The sequence below is a fragment of the Ciona robusta genome, chromosome 1, assembly GCF_009617815.1.
Source record: "Ciona robusta chromosome 1, ASM961781v2".
NCBI lineage: Eukaryota > Metazoa > Chordata > Ascidiacea > Phlebobranchia > Cionidae > Ciona > Ciona robusta.
Genome location: NC_143235.1, coordinates 13,546,992 through 13,562,853, shown reverse-complemented (window position 1 = coordinate 13,562,853; position 15,862 = coordinate 13,546,992). Strand labels below are relative to the sequence as shown.

The window sequence follows — 15,862 nt, the reverse complement described above, 5'->3', positions numbered from 1 at the left end:
GTCAGTAAAAGTCGGGTCAAACGTCGCTTTTAAAAACGCAAAAGCTTAAAAGTATATAAATACAGACTCGATAAAAGAATATCTGCCACAGGTTAACTTTTTGTTTAGGTTAAATTAGTTTTTCCTGCCTAAAACTAACCCAGATAACACATTACCAATATGCGATAATAGACAAGTGGGTCACATACGATTCAAAATGGCGCGCTTCAATTGACTTCAATTTCACATTGGTTGAAAACACAAGATGCGCAATCTAGTTATATATATGATATCTATGGTTCCCGCCCACACAAATATGGTTTAATTTTATACGAAGCACTATACGTACTCTCATATACTGTTACCCTCGTGTCTATATTTCAAAGTATTGTGTACAGTGTTAGCAGAAACTATAGAAATGGTGGTCGTATCAGATTCTCGCAACAGAGTTGGGCAAGATGCAGGATTCTTTACTTCTTTGGATGGCATTTTAAAAGCTGTACAATTCGTAAGTTTTTGTCTTATCTTACTTATATCAACCTATAGCCGCGTTTTAACTGGTGCTGGTGGTTATGAATCCTTTTATAATATATACTAACCAAACCTTAATAAGTACTATCTGGCAATTAATCTTTAGTTACTTCCCTATTCTGTAATCTGTGTGTAATGTCACATCGTCACGTATGTTTCTTTACCAGAACCGGTCCAGTAACATACAGTTTTTACATTTGCGTCAACTTTTTGCATATTTATCAAGCCTTTAAATGGCACTATAGATTACTAACGACCTATGTCCGACTTTTTTTTCAGATTTTTCTAGGATTTTGTACCGCATCTAAAAATTTAATGGAAGCCCTTAATTTTTTACATTTTCAGGTGTTGAGCCTAATCACACTCATATTGGTTTCCTCTTCACATTATTGGACGATTGTTGGTGCAGGGCAGATGTCATACGTTACATTTGTAGCATCTTTCTGTTGCACTTCCCTTGCCATAAGTGCTTTCATTTATTTCTGCAAATGTTATAATGGATACTTGTTGAACAAACTGCCATGGGATAAACTTGTAAGGTTTTTGTACTACTGTACATGTACTTCAAACAGTGTAACACACATTCGCTTTAATCTTTGTGGAAGTAAAAAAGAAGTGTTGATATTGCTTAAACCCCTGTCTGAATTCCCTTCATTCATTAAAAAGTAAAACTAAAGAGAGATTATCTCTACTTTTAAATTTAATAGTCATGAAAATCTTTTTATTTTTATCCACAAATTAAGCAGCTTTTAAAAGCTACAGGTTTTTACTGTACAAAAGCCTAGCCACCTCCATATCCTTTTTTTTAATTTTAAGTTTTTAAGCTTTGAAACTTCACAGAACTTTTGTCAAACGGGTGTTTTAAGTGTTTCAGCACCCAGTAAATCAGCTGTTATCGTGCTGTTAGGTATCAATCAAAGCATATTACATTCACCTCATTATTTAAGGAGGTTCCCTATGTTTGATAACTATGATTGTAACATCATTTTAGCAACGGGATGCCAGGAACATTTTAACGAATCTAAACACCAGTGTTATAACGACTGTTGTCGTCTCACGGAGGTGCCAATTTTACACAACACATTACACCTGATTAAAAATTAGTTTCACACAAGGCGGAAACCAATGGTTATTGTGCGGCTAATAGTAATATGTCTAACAAATCACCGTTATTAAAATTTTAATCTTTTTTAAACTTCAGGAGCTTTTCTACAGCCTTGGATGTGCGTTGATGTTTTTCATTGGAATGTGTGTATCTGCTAACAGTGCCGATACGTTCAAAAACACAAGAGGAACATTTGACGAACTATTTATAGCATCATCGGTAAGATCTATGTTATAACCACAGACCTATAAAATCACATTCCATTCTAAATAAATGGGTTAGGTTTAACAGTAAGGCACACCGTAGGGCGTAGGATGGGGGCCAGATGTCCATAATTCATATTGTAAACAATAAGATTAAACACATGACAAAAGGTACTTTACTAAATTTAGTATAAATATGCTAGAAATTCTATTCTAAATAAATGATTTATTTGAAGGTCTTAAGAATATTTTTATATTTAACCAGTTTTGGGATCTTTTTCTGTTAGTTTCATTATTATACAATATACATGCTATTCTGCTTTTCCTACCATGCATTATGTAATATTAGAAACAGCTCTTCTGGTAAAATGCCAGTAGAAAGGTGGTGGAAAAAATTTTTTTTCTAACCAAAGCGTTATTTTTAATATACCAGCTTGCCAACTCTAATCTCCACTTGAGTATTTACTTCCACATCTTATCTTACCCCACACAGTACTATATATATATAAACACAAACTACTCCTTACTTCCAGATCTTCTGTGTGCTTGCAATGTTCGCTTACTTGGTTTATGCTTTCCTTATCTTTCGTGGTAGGAAGCCACGCAGTGTCCCACCTCCCCCCATCCCTGATAGTGTTTAATTAAGTGTAATATTATTGACATCTCAATTATTTGGTTATGTTACAGGTAATGGCCGAATTGTTTTTTATTTGCCAACTTAACCATATAAGAAAACATTATTTGGACCGAACTTCTCAAATATTTGGTTATGTTACAAGTGTTTGCCAAATTGTATTTTATTGGCAAACTTGAAAAACAGTTCTTGTCCAACCTTTTCCAAACCTATAATAACATATCTCACCTTTTCATTTAAATCAGTTTAAAATCACTTGTTTATGATATCTATCGAGGTTCATATAGAGACACTTTACTCAAGATGTTTAAAAACTGGACTATAACATTTATTTTATATTTCAATATACTGCACATAACATATTGCAATATTCTGACAGTTTTAAAAAGTTTGTATAAAAACACGTAACACTCAAACAACACAAAATTTGAAATATATAATATATGTGCTAGTGTTGTTTGAAACATGTAATATTATTTTGGAATAGCAGTACTGTATGGCAATACCAAATACTAAAAAAAGCAAGCTGAAGCAATCTAAATTAAAAAGCGAAAATCATGTTGTATAATGAATTCTACCTGCTTTTAGCAGGGTTTTTTAAAATTATGAAAAATACAATTGTCACCTTGACTTGGCATGTCAAGTAACATGGCCCAGTCGTCACGTAGACAAGGTGAAACCTCGTTAATTTCTCTTCTTTCCTTCTTTTGCCTCTCGTATCTTTCACGACCCGCAGCATCATTCTCACCACTAGGAAGCACCATAGAAGGCACGTCGGCAACCACACCTTTGGATTTAAGTGGGACGTACCACAAGGTAGCGCTGTTGGTCATCCTACGAGCACCTGGTAAAACATTGAGGTTATTTCTCCGTTCTATTTTACATAGGTGAGGGTCCTGCGACATTTGCTTGCTACAGTCCAGAGTTGACTTATTTCTCTGATACTCAGGGTGCTACAGTCTATTAGTGACTACTGGGATGAAGCAATGCTTGTTAAGTGTCCTGCTAAAATAATATTTTTCATACTCTAGAATTAATATATTTTCCTTATCATATATAAAAAGAAAATAACTTTTTTTAATTAAACTAAATTTATATTTTAACAACCAATTTTAACATGACAACATCCCTGATAGTGTTTAATTAAGTGTAATATTATTGACATCTCAATTATTTGGTTATGTTACAGGTAATGGCCGAATTGTTTTTTATTTGCCAACTTAACCATATAAGAAAACATTATTTGGACCGAACTTCTCAAATATTTGGTTATGTTACAAGTGTTTGCCAAATTGTATTTTATTGGCAAACTTGAAAAACAGTTCTTGTCCAACCTTTTCCAAACCTATAATAACATATCTCACCTTTTCATTTAAATCAGTTTAAAATCACTTGTTTATGATATCTATCGAGGTTCATATAGAGACACTTTACTCAAGATGTTTAAAAACTGGACTATAACATTTATTTTATATTTCAATATACTGCACATAACATATTGCAATATTCTGACAGTTTTAAAAAGTTTGTATAAAAACACGTAACACTCAAACAACACAAAATTTGAAATATATAATATATGTGCTAGTGTTGTTTGAAACATGTAATATTATTTTGGAATAGCAGTACTGTATGGCAATACCAAATACTAAAAAAAGCAAGCTGAAGCAATCTAAATTAAAAAGCGAAAATCATGTTGTATAATGAATTCTACCTGCTTTTAGCAGGGTTTTTTAAAATTATGAAAAATACAATTGCAATTTTAAACAACACATGCCAAAACTTTTTGCAAATTAAAAACAAACAGTTATTGTGACAGACCGAAGACAGAAGTTTTAGATTTCCCGCCTTATATTTTATTATTGTGCATGTTATCATTAAGTTTCACATTTGCGATGTAAGTCTCATTTTTTTCTGCATTTCATATCTTAGTTTGCCTTCTTCAAATCTCTCATGATCACTTGGGGTTGTAAGCTTTAAAACAAAGTTACTTGTCATATGCCAGGTATGATGTTAAGTTAGTAGCAAAATAACTTTAAAACAAAGTTGTTTTTTTGGTCCAGTGGCATTCATTAATATAACTGGTATTTGAACCTATTATCTACTGCCTTGGTATGGTGTTTAACAGTGTTTCTTGTACTAATAAACATATCTCAGTGATAAGAAATTGTGTTCTGTGTTGATGGCCTAGTGTTACTATAAATAAATCATATAGTATAGTGGGAAAAGATGGGCCATCTTTAGCACATAACATCCAAATATTCGGATCGTACAATTACGAATGGTCTATAGGAGTTGTTAGGTTACAGTTTTATGTTTCTTTAAATATCTTTTGTTTATTACCAAAGGGGACAAGAAAATAGGTGTTACATATTTCCCCACTCTACTATACATACTTTGGAAATGTTTAAAATAAGCTAATACTGTAAGTCTATAAATACAGATAGATGGAAAGTATGAAGAAAAGCAGTTCAGCTCAATGTTTGTTAGGTTTTTCTGGGCTCAATACTGATACTATTGACTACAAGTGTGTCTTTAGGCAAGTCACTTAATAGACATTGCTCAAACACAGTGGTCTGTAAATGGTTGTAGCACAATGGTTGTTGGGTCATGGGCCAACTCAGGCCCTTACCTCAAATTTATACCATGTCACACTTTAAGACCTCTCACATAAAAAAAGCAACCATAAGACAAATAAACAATTTTACCTTGAGAGTTGGTACTGGGATTGTCTTTTTCTGACTATCCAATGAAACATAAGTAAAGAATGCTGTACATGCACAGAACACTGAGCTTGGGTTCACTGCTTCTCTCTGGGGAAAGGAAAAAGTTTTCACATAAAATGCAAGTGAAGAATCTTACCTGACGTCATCTGCTACCCCCAATTACTTAATACAGTGTGAGTGCACACAATTCCAGGGTAGGCATGCATGTAGGGTAGGCATGCAACTTTTTACAAAGAAGATAAAATTCTTACCGATCTATTTCTTTCTTCCACAAGAACAACAACCTGGATCATCAGAGACTTGTTGCTTGTAAATATTGGGCGACTACGAAAGTGAAGAATGTTTCCTGTGATTGTTGCATAATAAAGTTGATTATTACATCACTATAGCTATATTAATTTGAACTTATAAATGTATTTTAATTTTGTAAAATTTTAAAAAGTTATATTAGTGTCATACTGGCAGTATATGGTGGCTGTTTACATCTCGTGCACGCATGTTATATTTAAGCATCAAGTTACTTCTCAATGTTTGGAAATCACCCAATAGGCGGCCAACTTTTATAATTCATAATTCTAAGTGTGTTTATGAAACAAATTTAACACAGTCTAGAAAATTCCAGGGTAGCCCTTCCCACCCTGGTTTGTAGCCTATATGGTGCTCCTGGTTTACCTTTGTTGATACTTCTATGAAAGTTTGTTGCATCCATTGAAGCGGTCACTACATTGGTGTGGCAATGTCTCACTGCACATATGCCTGCTACCTGTGGTAGTGTGTTGGTAGTGAACATAGTTATTATGGCTAAGTATTTATCAATGGTTTGTGTGCACAAGAGACAATACATTTTGTATGAAGAAAAATACTATGTCTGTGGACATAGGTTTGTAAAATAACATGCATAAATCACTCAAGTTTCCACCCGCGAAAAAAATAAAAATAATAACAACCAAACCAACTAAAACTCATTTGCTTATTGACACACTGCAACAACCAAAAGTCATGTCTACTTATCCACACACTGCAATAGCTTCAGCAATTCGACTGTGGGCATGAGAGTGGCAACCATAGATAAGTCACTCAAGCTCCAACCCAAAAAAGACAAATAAAATTACCTCATCCATTAATTTCATGGTAAATCCCCCTGTTGCGATACCTTGTAGGCCACAATCTTGTACGCCAACCAAATGTATTAACGTTGATTGTGCGTATCCTACTGTGTGTGGTTCATGACCTGGAAAAACAAATAACTGATAAAATAAATACTACAATGTTTAAAAACAAAAATGATTTTATATTTGAATCTAACTTGCTTTTGCTACTAGTATTGATTAAACTTTTGCCCTGTTTGGTTGTGTAGATTGTAGGCATATCAATCGGGTAAAAAGTATTTCAGATCCAAAATTGTAGGGATAAAATATATGATTATACCCATGATTCAAAGGCCCTAACTATCTTCATGTTCGTGATAAATTACAAACAATATAGTGGAGGTTGTCACCTTGACTTGGCATGTCAAGTAACATGGCCCAGTCGTCACGTAGACAAGGTGAAACCTCGTTAATTTCTCTTCTTTCCTTCTTTTGCCTCTCGTATCTTTCACGACCCGCAGCATCATTCTCACCACTAGGAAGCACCATAGAAGGCACGTCGGCAACCACACCTTTGGATTTAAGTGGGACGTACCACAAGGTAGCGCTGTTGGTCATCCTACGAGCACCTGGTAAAACATTGAGGTTATTTCTCCGTTCTATTTTACATAGGTGAGGGTCCTGCGACATTTGCTTGCTACAGTCCAGAGTTGACTTATTTCTCTGATACTCAGGGTGCTACAGTCTATTAGTGACTACTGGGATGAAGCAATGCTTGTTAAGTGTCCTGCTAAAATAATATTTTTCATACTCTAGAATTAATATATTTTCCTTATCATATATAAAAAGAAAATAACTTTTTTTAATTAAACTAAATTTATATTTTAACAACCAATTTTAACATGACAACACCTCCATGTCCTTATTTACCTGTTAACACATTTTCCGCATAAACTTTGACCTTTACTTCCACCGAGTGGCTCGAACAGAAAGTTACTTTGGCCACTAGGTGGGCTAGTTCACCAACATACATCGGGAGTAAAAAGTCTGTTCGTTCAACTCTTGCAAGAACACACAAGCTTCCACCCTGTGTGGAAAGATGGGATGTATCAATTTATAACACAATATACAAATATTTTGTTATGTTATTTAAAGGATTTAGCTGCGACACATATAGAAATACTTACTATATATGAGAATCTCAATAGAATATGGTTTTACACTTTTAATTAAAAACTACTCAATATATTTTTACTACACAACTGCAATGAACAAAAATCAAGTCATCATTTTGCTCCTAATTGATAGCATCAGTGTCCTTCAAAACGAACAAATTGCATTTTAAATCAGGGGTAGATTCACGAAATAAAACAACTGCTGTTGAAGGATCTTTACTTTCGCAATGAATTTTGGATGCCCAGTGGTGTTCTAGGCCAAACTGGTCTAAACCCTGGCCTAAATCCTCCCCCATATTGCCATATATAATAAAAATGAAAGACACCGCCACACCAAGTTACCTCGTCACTACCCCCAACATTACAGTGTCTGGTACCAACTATCATACCAGCTTCCTCTATCATCTTAAGTATCGTGCCTCCGTGTACGTTGCCCGATATATTCGCATCGCCAGGTTGCATTGACCTGTTTGAATAAATGAAATTGATGTTGTTATATGCTACAGACGTGCCCGTATTGCCTATTATTTACTATGATTCGGCTGTGGAAAATTACAAACCAGTCGAAAAAAAACAGGCGCCGGAAACATTTAAACATAAATAAATGAAATGTATTTTATTTCTTAAGTCCTGATAACGAAGAACGCAAAAGTTCACAAAACACCCAAAGAACATAAATGTATTAATATAAGCAAGCAACTTACCTGCACAGTACAAGTGGTATGTCTTCCATTATGTACAAATATTTATTATAAAAACTAAACTCTGGAACTATAAATTAATCTAGGTTATAAATATATAGGGTTTATAAAAAGGTTCAACTTAATAAAGTTAAAAGTTTTTATAATGCTCAATGCTGTACTGAAAAAAATTATAAGGTTATAAGTGTTGTTCGAAAAAGATTCTTTGATTACAGAAAACTTATATTATTTAAAGCAACAAAAAATTAAATTTGAACATCAGTTGTAGAAAAATACTGAAGAAAAAAGTGTGGCTACTAAACCTATAGCTGTAACCCGTGATTAAAATAAATAATTCAAATTTTATGAAACTTTTCTTAATTAAACTTATTATAAAATTGTAAAACAACAAAATAGTATCGAATGATGTCCTTAAGTATACAATTGCTCATTTAAAAACCATGCAGGCAAGATAATACTAAATCATGAGATGAATAAATGATTTATAAAGAAGAAAAAATGTTTTATAGTCGTTAAAAAAAGTTCTTGATTATTAGTTTAAAAAAAAAGAATACTATTTGTATAGACCTAAGCCCATATTATATCGCAAGTTTAAATAAAGTTAATTCTTCTTGAGTTTCCCTTTCACAAAATACTGAGGTTCAGCAAAACATCTCCAGAGCAATAAGTTTGAAATGAACACAAGGAAGACATTGATAGCAATAACCATGTACATTGATGCTTGAGGAATGTGATATTCAGGATTGGACATTGGGAACCAGGTGTAAGCCATATACACGCATGTACCCTGTGCATCAATCAATGTCATGTATGTTTATATACTGTTGCTACCAGGCATATTATACTTGTATTTCGGTACTTTGGGCAAGAATTTTGCTGACTGAAGTGTCGTCGGCCAATTCAGATAGTTTGTTTTTGTGTTAGGGTTGTTAAAACATGGGTGCTCTACTTTATACACCTTGTGTCCATTAGGACCTACCTCTTATTTTAACTTGTGAGTGATACAGTGGTCACCAATCTTATCTCTTTTCTATTAAACAATCCTTGGTACTTGTCTTAAGTATTAAAGAAGTTTTGTTAAGTTTATGAATATCAATAATTAATGGTCAAGACACATGTAATAATTATATCTACCCACCAGTGCACTCTGCATGAAACAATTAAAACTCAATATACCTGTAGCATTCCTGCTGCATAAAATACAACCAGGTCCATCATCCATTCACAACCAGAATGTAACAAACCATATATTGCAAACAACTGAAAAATAGAAATAATAAATCAAATGTTAGGAATTATGTGATAGCCTCATATGAATAAGATCCACAAATATTTAAATTGCTTGTAATGAAAATGAAATATATCACTTTCAGTGAATGATACTAATACCATTGTTGGTGTGTATATATAAATATTGGCTTTACATTTAACAAACATTATGCCAACCCAGTAGACACTATAGGTTGTGGCACCCTGGGTGTTTTGGTAATAGGCAAATTATGCTTAAACCTCAGGTGACAGGTCTACTGACGATTGGCACTATAGGATCTGTCTGTCTAACCATATATATAATAGAACTATGTAGTACAGAAATAATACTAGAGTTCCAACAAAACAAAAGTTTTCCTTAAAGTCAAACCTTACCTGGAATGGCACTCCATATATGAAACCATACAACACCCAGGTAGCTCCAAACTTTCCAGGTTCCATAATGTAAGGTTCATGTGTTGTGACATAATACTTAGTAAGGGGGAAGGGTGAATCAAGCGCCCCGAGGCCCCGTATTATCATGAAGAAAGAAGCAACGAGTAAACCGGTGATAAGGAAAATATCCAATGCTCGGTATCTGGAATATAAGAAAATACTGATGACTTCATTACATTAGAAGAAATGTGACTTATTTATTCTTGTGTCTTGGGGCAACTAGGACTAAATTAGATATACTGCTTTGAAGAGACAAGTTATACATATGTATATACCGCTTACAAGTTAATAGTTATGCACATGTAACTTTGTGGCATTGTGGGTAAATTTTCTTTGCTCCTTTTGCTGTATGAATGGCAAATTAGACAATCCATTAGTGACCACTAGGTTGGAGCAATTTTGTTAAGTGTCTTTGCCCAAATTATTTTATAACTCCTAGGAATTATTTATGTCCTTATAGATAAAAAATTTATTCACCCATTAGTTTATAACTCAATACCAAAGTATGGTAGAAAGTTGACTTACTTGGTTGAATTTATCGCTTGGATCTTGTCTGATCTTGGTTTATTCAAGAAGTGAAAGAATACCCACATTGGAAAGACGACAAACACGATATTCATTGCAACAGAGGGAGGAAGATACGTCGCAAAGCTACCACTGTATGCTCCAACAATCACACAGAACTGACTTGTAAGTATTCCTCCAGCCCAATATATTGCAGTATATCTCGGGTCCTTGTTATTATCAATGTTATATATGATGTGAATGTACAAGAGGTAGTTCACGATGGCATTCCAGCCTTGAACACCAAGCCCAAATGGAGTATCCAGGTATGGCTCACCATGTTCAAAATAACCAGTACCTGATTTTAAACCAAACAACCCAAAGCGTTGACCTTGAAGAGCTAGGTCTGTCATGCTTGCCCACATAAAGAGACAGCATGTGTAATACAAAACACCTCTGCCCTGTAATAGTTGGTTTGAATTAAAAACTTTATTGTTAATATTATATAAATAATTATCGGCACTAGTAAAGAATCCTCTGGTACGTTACAGATTAGGCTGGTGGAAAGTTTTATAGGATAGTAGTTAGGGGGTATTAGTTAGAGTTCTTGGATGAGTAGTTATGTTTAGCAGTTAGCAGATAATGTAGGGAAGGATTTTTCATTAGCATTTTTACACAATAATGAACAGTTCACACAAATCTATTTTTTGTAAAATTTAAACCAATTTACCTCTTTTCCTTCCTCTTTTTTGATTCCGTTAGGTGGCACCACAAGGTACACAAACACCACTATTGTCGCCATTGAAGTAAAACCGATCGCCATCAAGTTAATGGGTTGTGATAATACATCACTATTAGTAACGAAAACAACAAGCGGTATGCCGCTTAGACTAATAAAACAAGACGCCAAAACACCGATAAAGTTGGCCATTACTGCAAGTAACTTAAAATCTAAGGCTGTTTTAAAATATGCGAAGGATATTACTCAATTCTCGTGATCAGACCACGCAGACAAAAAGTAAACAAAACGATCCTTATTCGAGGGGAAGTACCCGTTTATTCGCTGAGTCATTATAACTTAATAGAAATCTTAAGAATTTATAACTATGGGGACTAGTTTTACTTAATTGCCTCAATTTCATAGTTTTGTGAACTTTTATTTATAAACAGAAAAAGATAACAGTCTAGTTTTGTATATTCTTATTTAGTTTTTGCGTGATAAATATGAGTACAATTTCATATCACCTTAGCACAGTCATGCTTCCATAAAAGTAGTACAGTAGTACATACTTCCATAGTAGTTCATACTTTCATAAAAGTAGTACATGTTGTTTAATGGTGCCATCAGAATACAAACGAATGCTCAAACTTAATTTCAATTTTATGAAAAACAAATAAGACTTTCATTTATTCTCAAAATGTTTCCAAAAACACAGGGCTTGTATTAACGCATCAGCCGTCTCTGGTGATATGTGATTTCCATTTTCTCCGCCGTAAAAAGTTGCTTCGCTTGATGTTTTTAAGAATTCAGGTGATATTTCAACGGGCCTGCCTTCCCACATTCCCTCTTGTACAATACTGTGAACAAGTTTCAAACTGCACATGCGAGATGCCGTACCTCCTGAATGGATAAACATATGTGAATAAATTTAATGTAACATTAGGTGTTTAAAATTTAGCAGAAGATTAGATTAATCAAAACACTAAGGAGAAGGGAGTTACTTTAATTTGCATGGCAGGACAAGAATAGTAGTTATAACACATGTGTTCTGTTTCATACACCTCATGCCGAGTTACCATATTTGTAATGTGATTAAAAAATTAAACAAAATAATATTGGTTGTGACACTCATTACTTACCGACTCCCAGCTTTGCATACTTTGCTACACTTTGTCTACTACCACTAAATATACAACTTTCCTCCGGTTTCTCCAACATTCCAATTAAAAGCATCGCAACTGATCTGTAATGATAGAGGTTAAGTAGATAATAATGCTTGATCTAGAGTACTAATTAATGATGGTTTAAAACATGTTGCATATATTCTTCGAATGTGAGGATTGTGTGGGTTTTATTTTACTTGGGTGAGGTCACCGATGGGTCCTAAAATTTAGGCAAGAGTTGGCCCATTACCCTGATTACGTTGGGCAGATTTATTTGGGAAAATTAGGCGAATATTGAACTGCACAATATAAAGAATAAAAAAGTATATTAAATCACCTCAAATGTAGGTTGATGGCGTAGTATGTTGGTGGAAGATAAGGGCGTTCTATGATATGTGCGTCTACTTGGGGTATCTCTTGTATAAATGGGTGAATCTGAAACAGAACATTCTTTACAACTCAACTCCATAGTTTTTTTGCATCATTGTTCACCCTTCTAATTATTTTCTGTTTTAAAAGAAGTTAAACCAAACCATTTTACTAACTAAGGGTTTAACATTAAAGTCACGTAATGCCTACTAAAAAGGTCTACTCACTGTTGAGAAATATTGGCTAAAATTATTTCCGCTCCATTTTCGTTGTAAAGATGTTGTTAAAACGCTTGTTACTTGAAAGTCCCGAGTCATGGTGACGCATGAAAGCTCTTGTGACGTTGCAACGAAAGAGGAAATGTGGTTTATTGTCTGTATATGTATTTAAGAAAAATTTACTTTCAATCCGATGCAAATGTTAGGAACTTAGGGGGTGCTTTGGTGACAACTTTTAAAACAACATATGCTTTGCTTTCACATTCAAGTTTTGGTCTTAACAGAGCTTACAGCAGCGTTTACCTTGTTGTTAGGTGTCTATACAAATGAGTAGAACCAAAGTATATTTCATTCACTAAATTAATCAATGATATTCCCCATGCTTGACGACTATAAGTTAGTTAATTGTATTTTAACAATGCCTTCCTAGACTTTATTACAGTACAAATTTTACATGAAACACTGTATGAATAAAAAAAGCAAAAAGTTTGGCAACTCCTATTGCAATGTTACCAACAATATTATACCTTGACTTTGCTCTTTGTATTTCTACGGCCATGATAAAAGAATAAAGCTCGATTTTTTTTCTTTGAGGTTGATGTGGTTGGTTCTCTATGAATGAAAATAGTTTGAAATCACCTTACTTTCCTGTTTATTCAATACCATACATATTATACAGCATAGCATGCCATGGCCCATGAGTCATGATATTTTTGCCAGAGTTGGCACTTTACCCAGGGTGCTACAATTCATTAGTAATCACTGGGTTGGAGTAATATTTATTAAACGTCAATGTCATGCTAACGAAATGCATGTCTATGAAGTGTGAATGAATGAATGAATGAATGAATGTAACTTACTTTATCCTTGCGTGGCTGGAAAACGACAGTCGTTATCACACGGGTTTAACACCTCGTGCCAGCTTACGAGTTACCATGTATATTACTTTGTGGGTGATTATTTTTTTTTTTTTTGATTTTTTCATTTTTTTATGTATGGCTCATAATTTGGACAACCCATAAGTGGCCACTGGGTTGGAGAAATTGTCGTTAAGTGTCTTGCCCAAGGACACATACGCCCACAATGGTAGCAGCGACGAGCCTTGAACCCATTACCTAATGGTTACAGGCAGGCGCGCTAACCAAAGTTAGTATAGACCAAGTTAGGAAACGGATTGTAAAACAACGAGTCTTGTTTTCCATTGTCGCGCGTCTATGACGTCATTGACGCCACCATTACGGAGCCCACGGCATAGCATTTTATCATTGCTGGGTGCTGTTTTTCGCCTAAATAATGCGATTTTTTAAGAACCAAGCACTTCTGCGCGTAAAAATGGCTTTCTACTAATGTTATATTTTATCATAATAATAAACCTCACAAAAATAATCAACTTTTATTGAACACCCAATCGATTAAAGAGTAAAAAAACCAGAAAATATCAAGTTTACTAACCAAAAACATAAAAGAACATGTTTAAAATATAAAAATATAAACAAAAACGCATAACATTACCATAAACTGATGTATCTGGCTATAGTTTTGCATGTAAATTGCCGTGATTTTACTTTTTGGCTCACAAACTTAACACGTATACCCGGCAACGAAACTTAAGGTATCTTTGTAAAATTGGCCAAATATCAAAGTGACATTGAGGAAAACAATACTGAGTTACTGTTTTTGGTCTCACAAACTTAACACGTATACCCGGCAACGAAACTTAAGGTATCTTTGTAAAATTGGCCCAATATCAAAGTGACATTGAGGAAAACAATACTGAGTTACTGTTTTTGGTCCTCTGCTTGAATTAGTACTTTACGGGTCTTTATGAAATCGGAAAACGCGAACACCTTATCTGCTAGTACCTAAGCAGTTTGGAGCTGCATGTCCCATGTTGGATTATAAATGTAGTAAAGAATGGCTCAGTCGATTCGTAGGTATGATCATATACTATTATGTAGAGTAAGCTGATTGCTGCTAGTCTTAATCGCCAACGTAAAGTATCCTGTTAAACCACACTGTACGCCGAAAACCGGTCAAAATATTAAGTTACTTCACATTAATTCTAAGATTTAATATTATATAACAAGATTTATATTAGAAATTATATTTTAAATGTTAAAACAACCGCTATACGTGTTTTCTAACTTTGTATCGCTTACAAGAGCTAAATGAACACATGCCGACCATGCATTTGTATAGGCGATTCACGCTCTGTGGGCTCCGTAATGGCGGACACGAGCGCCGTTTCCTAACTTGGTCTATACTAACTTTGGCGCTAACCACTACGCCCAAGTATCTCACCACTGTAGTACAATATTTGTTTTTTATAATTTTCTGTATTAATAAAAATTATACACAGATTTTATTATAACTTACTCCTTTGTTGTTGGAGTAACCGATTCATCTAATTTGTTTTCCACTTGTTGTTCTGCTTGCTGTATAGAAAACAAAGTTAATGGTGTAATATCAGTGTAACATTATGGTAAATTTAAATGTAATGCCCTAGTAGCGGGTTCATAACTTGGGGGTGTGTCAGGTTTATAAAGGGGTGTGGCATGTTTTCTTATAAATAAATGGTAAACATGCTTTGTTGGGCAAAAGGTGGGGAAGAGTCTGGTGGATATAATATTAATAATAAGTTTAAATTGTCTCTTCACTCACGGCAGTGAAGATAAGGAAATCGAAAAACAGGGTATAGCGACAAAACACAGCTTTCTGAAACACAGTTACGAATAAAATCATAACTAGCTCGGAAAGGTGGCCGAAAACCATACAGTGTAATTGTTAAGAAATAATCATTTAAATATAATAGATATATTTATTGTACCTGGTATTTAGGTAAAGCTGTTGTAAATGTGCGAAGATTTAATTTCAAAAGGTTTCTGTATGGTACGATTACCAACATTGCTACTTCAGTATCTAATTACAGAAATATAAGAAAACGATTCTGTAAATGTTTAAAGGAACAGTATAGTTAAAGTCGATGGCTAACATATTCTACGTGAGGTTATACAGTGAGGCATGTCATAGCTCACAGGGCC

General features: G+C 34.2%; 4 protein-coding genes across 7 annotated transcripts; 1 reads left to right on the top strand and 3 right to left on the bottom strand.

Annotated features, from left to right (window-relative positions):
* Positions 1-319: 319 nt before the first annotated feature.
* On the top strand, positions 320-4,619 carry LOC149743497 (uncharacterized). Of its 4 annotated transcripts, XR_016385753.1 has the most exons (6): positions 320-487; positions 856-1,044; positions 1,712-1,834; positions 2,352-2,505; positions 3,189-3,268; positions 3,340-4,619. XR_016385753.1 is itself a non-coding variant. In XM_089885664.1 (5 exons), exons 1-4 carry the CDS (start codon positions 398-400, stop codon positions 2,457-2,459), a joined length of 510 nt encoding a protein of 169 aa, XP_089741790.1. In that variant the 5' UTR covers positions 320-397; the 3' UTR covers positions 2,460-2,505; positions 3,189-4,619. The 4 variants fall into 4 exon arrangements, 2 of the variants coding, with proteins under 2 accessions (XP_089741790.1, XP_089741789.1); XR_016385752.1 differs by having other exon boundaries at positions 2,352-3,268; XM_089885664.1 differs by having other exon boundaries at positions 3,189-4,619.
* LOC149743496 (cytosolic acyl coenzyme A thioester hydrolase-like) lies at positions 3,895-8,284 on the bottom strand. The gene is made up of 9 exons (XM_089885521.1): positions 8,146-8,284; positions 7,784-7,907; positions 7,197-7,353; positions 6,677-6,895; positions 6,291-6,409; positions 5,851-5,941; positions 5,430-5,524; positions 5,161-5,265; positions 3,895-4,426 (listed from the first exon to the last, which is right to left on the bottom strand). Exons 1-9 carry the CDS (start codon positions 8,172-8,174, stop codon positions 4,337-4,339), a joined length of 1,029 nt encoding a protein of 342 aa, XP_089741647.1. The 5' UTR covers positions 8,175-8,284; the 3' UTR covers positions 3,895-4,336.
* Positions 8,213-11,407, bottom strand: LOC149743495 (transmembrane 6 superfamily member 1-like). The gene is made up of 5 exons (XM_089885510.1): positions 11,081-11,407; positions 10,372-10,811; positions 9,787-9,988; positions 9,319-9,402; positions 8,213-8,929 (listed from the first exon to the last, which is right to left on the bottom strand). The coding sequence occupies exons 1-5, from the start codon at positions 11,279-11,281 to the stop codon at positions 8,744-8,746; spliced, it is 1,113 nt and encodes a 370-aa protein (XP_089741636.1). The 5' UTR covers positions 11,282-11,407; the 3' UTR covers positions 8,213-8,743.
* A 251-nt stretch (positions 11,408-11,658) lies between these two features.
* Positions 11,659-15,808, bottom strand: LOC149743494 (uncharacterized). The gene is made up of 7 exons (XM_089885561.1): positions 15,649-15,808; positions 15,198-15,256; positions 13,349-13,433; positions 12,831-12,977; positions 12,572-12,669; positions 12,211-12,314; positions 11,659-11,971 (listed from the first exon to the last, which is right to left on the bottom strand). The coding sequence occupies exons 1-7, from the start codon at positions 15,724-15,726 to the stop codon at positions 11,754-11,756; spliced, it is 789 nt and encodes a 262-aa protein (XP_089741687.1). The 5' UTR covers positions 15,727-15,808; the 3' UTR covers positions 11,659-11,753.
* Between the last annotated feature and the right edge of the window lie 54 nt (positions 15,809-15,862).

Bases quoted from the DNA above. Each gene is read 5' to 3' on its own strand.
- LOC149743497 (XM_089885664.1), top strand. From the start codon at position 398: ATGGTGGTCGTATCAGATTCTCGCAACAGAGTTGGGCAAGATGCAGGA. The intron at 488-855 runs GTAAGTTTTTGT...TTACATTTTCAG, and splicing joins TTTTAAAAGCTGTACAATTC to GTGTTGAGCCTAATCACACT. The intron at 1,835-2,351 runs GTAAGATCTATG...CCTTACTTCCAG, and splicing joins AACTATTTATAGCATCATCG to ATCTTCTGTGTGCTTGCAAT.
- LOC149743494 (XM_089885561.1), bottom strand. From the start codon at position 15,726: ATGTTGGTAATCGTACCATACAGAAACCTTTTGAAATTAAATCTTCGC. The intron at 12,978-13,348 runs GTATAATATTGT...ATACATATACAG, and splicing joins ATACAAAGAGCAAAGTCAAG to ACAATAAACCACATTTCCTC. The intron at 12,670-12,830 runs GTGAGTAGACCT...GTTCTGTTTCAG, and splicing joins TTAGCCAATATTTCTCAACA to ATTCACCCATTTATACAAGA.
- LOC149743496 (XM_089885521.1), bottom strand. From the start codon at position 8,174: ATGGAAGACATACCACTTGTACTGTGCAG. The intron at 6,410-6,676 runs GTGACAACCTCC...TTGTTTTTCCAG, and splicing joins ACTTGACATGCCAAGTCAAG to GTCATGAACCACACACAGTA. The intron at 5,942-6,290 runs GTAATTTTATTT...ACACTACCACAG, and splicing joins CCATGAAATTAATGGATGAG to GTAGCAGGCATATGTGCAGT.
- LOC149743495 (XM_089885510.1), bottom strand. From the start codon at position 11,281: ATGGCCAACTTTATCGGTGTTTTGGCGTCTTGTTTTATTAGTCTAAGC. The intron at 9,989-10,371 runs GTAAGTCAACTT...CTTATATTCCAG, and splicing joins CAAGCGATAAATTCAACCAA to ATACCGAGCATTGGATATTT. The intron at 9,403-9,786 runs GTAAGGTTTGAC...TCTATTTTTCAG, and splicing joins TATATGGAGTGCCATTCCAG to TTGTTTGCAATATATGGTTT.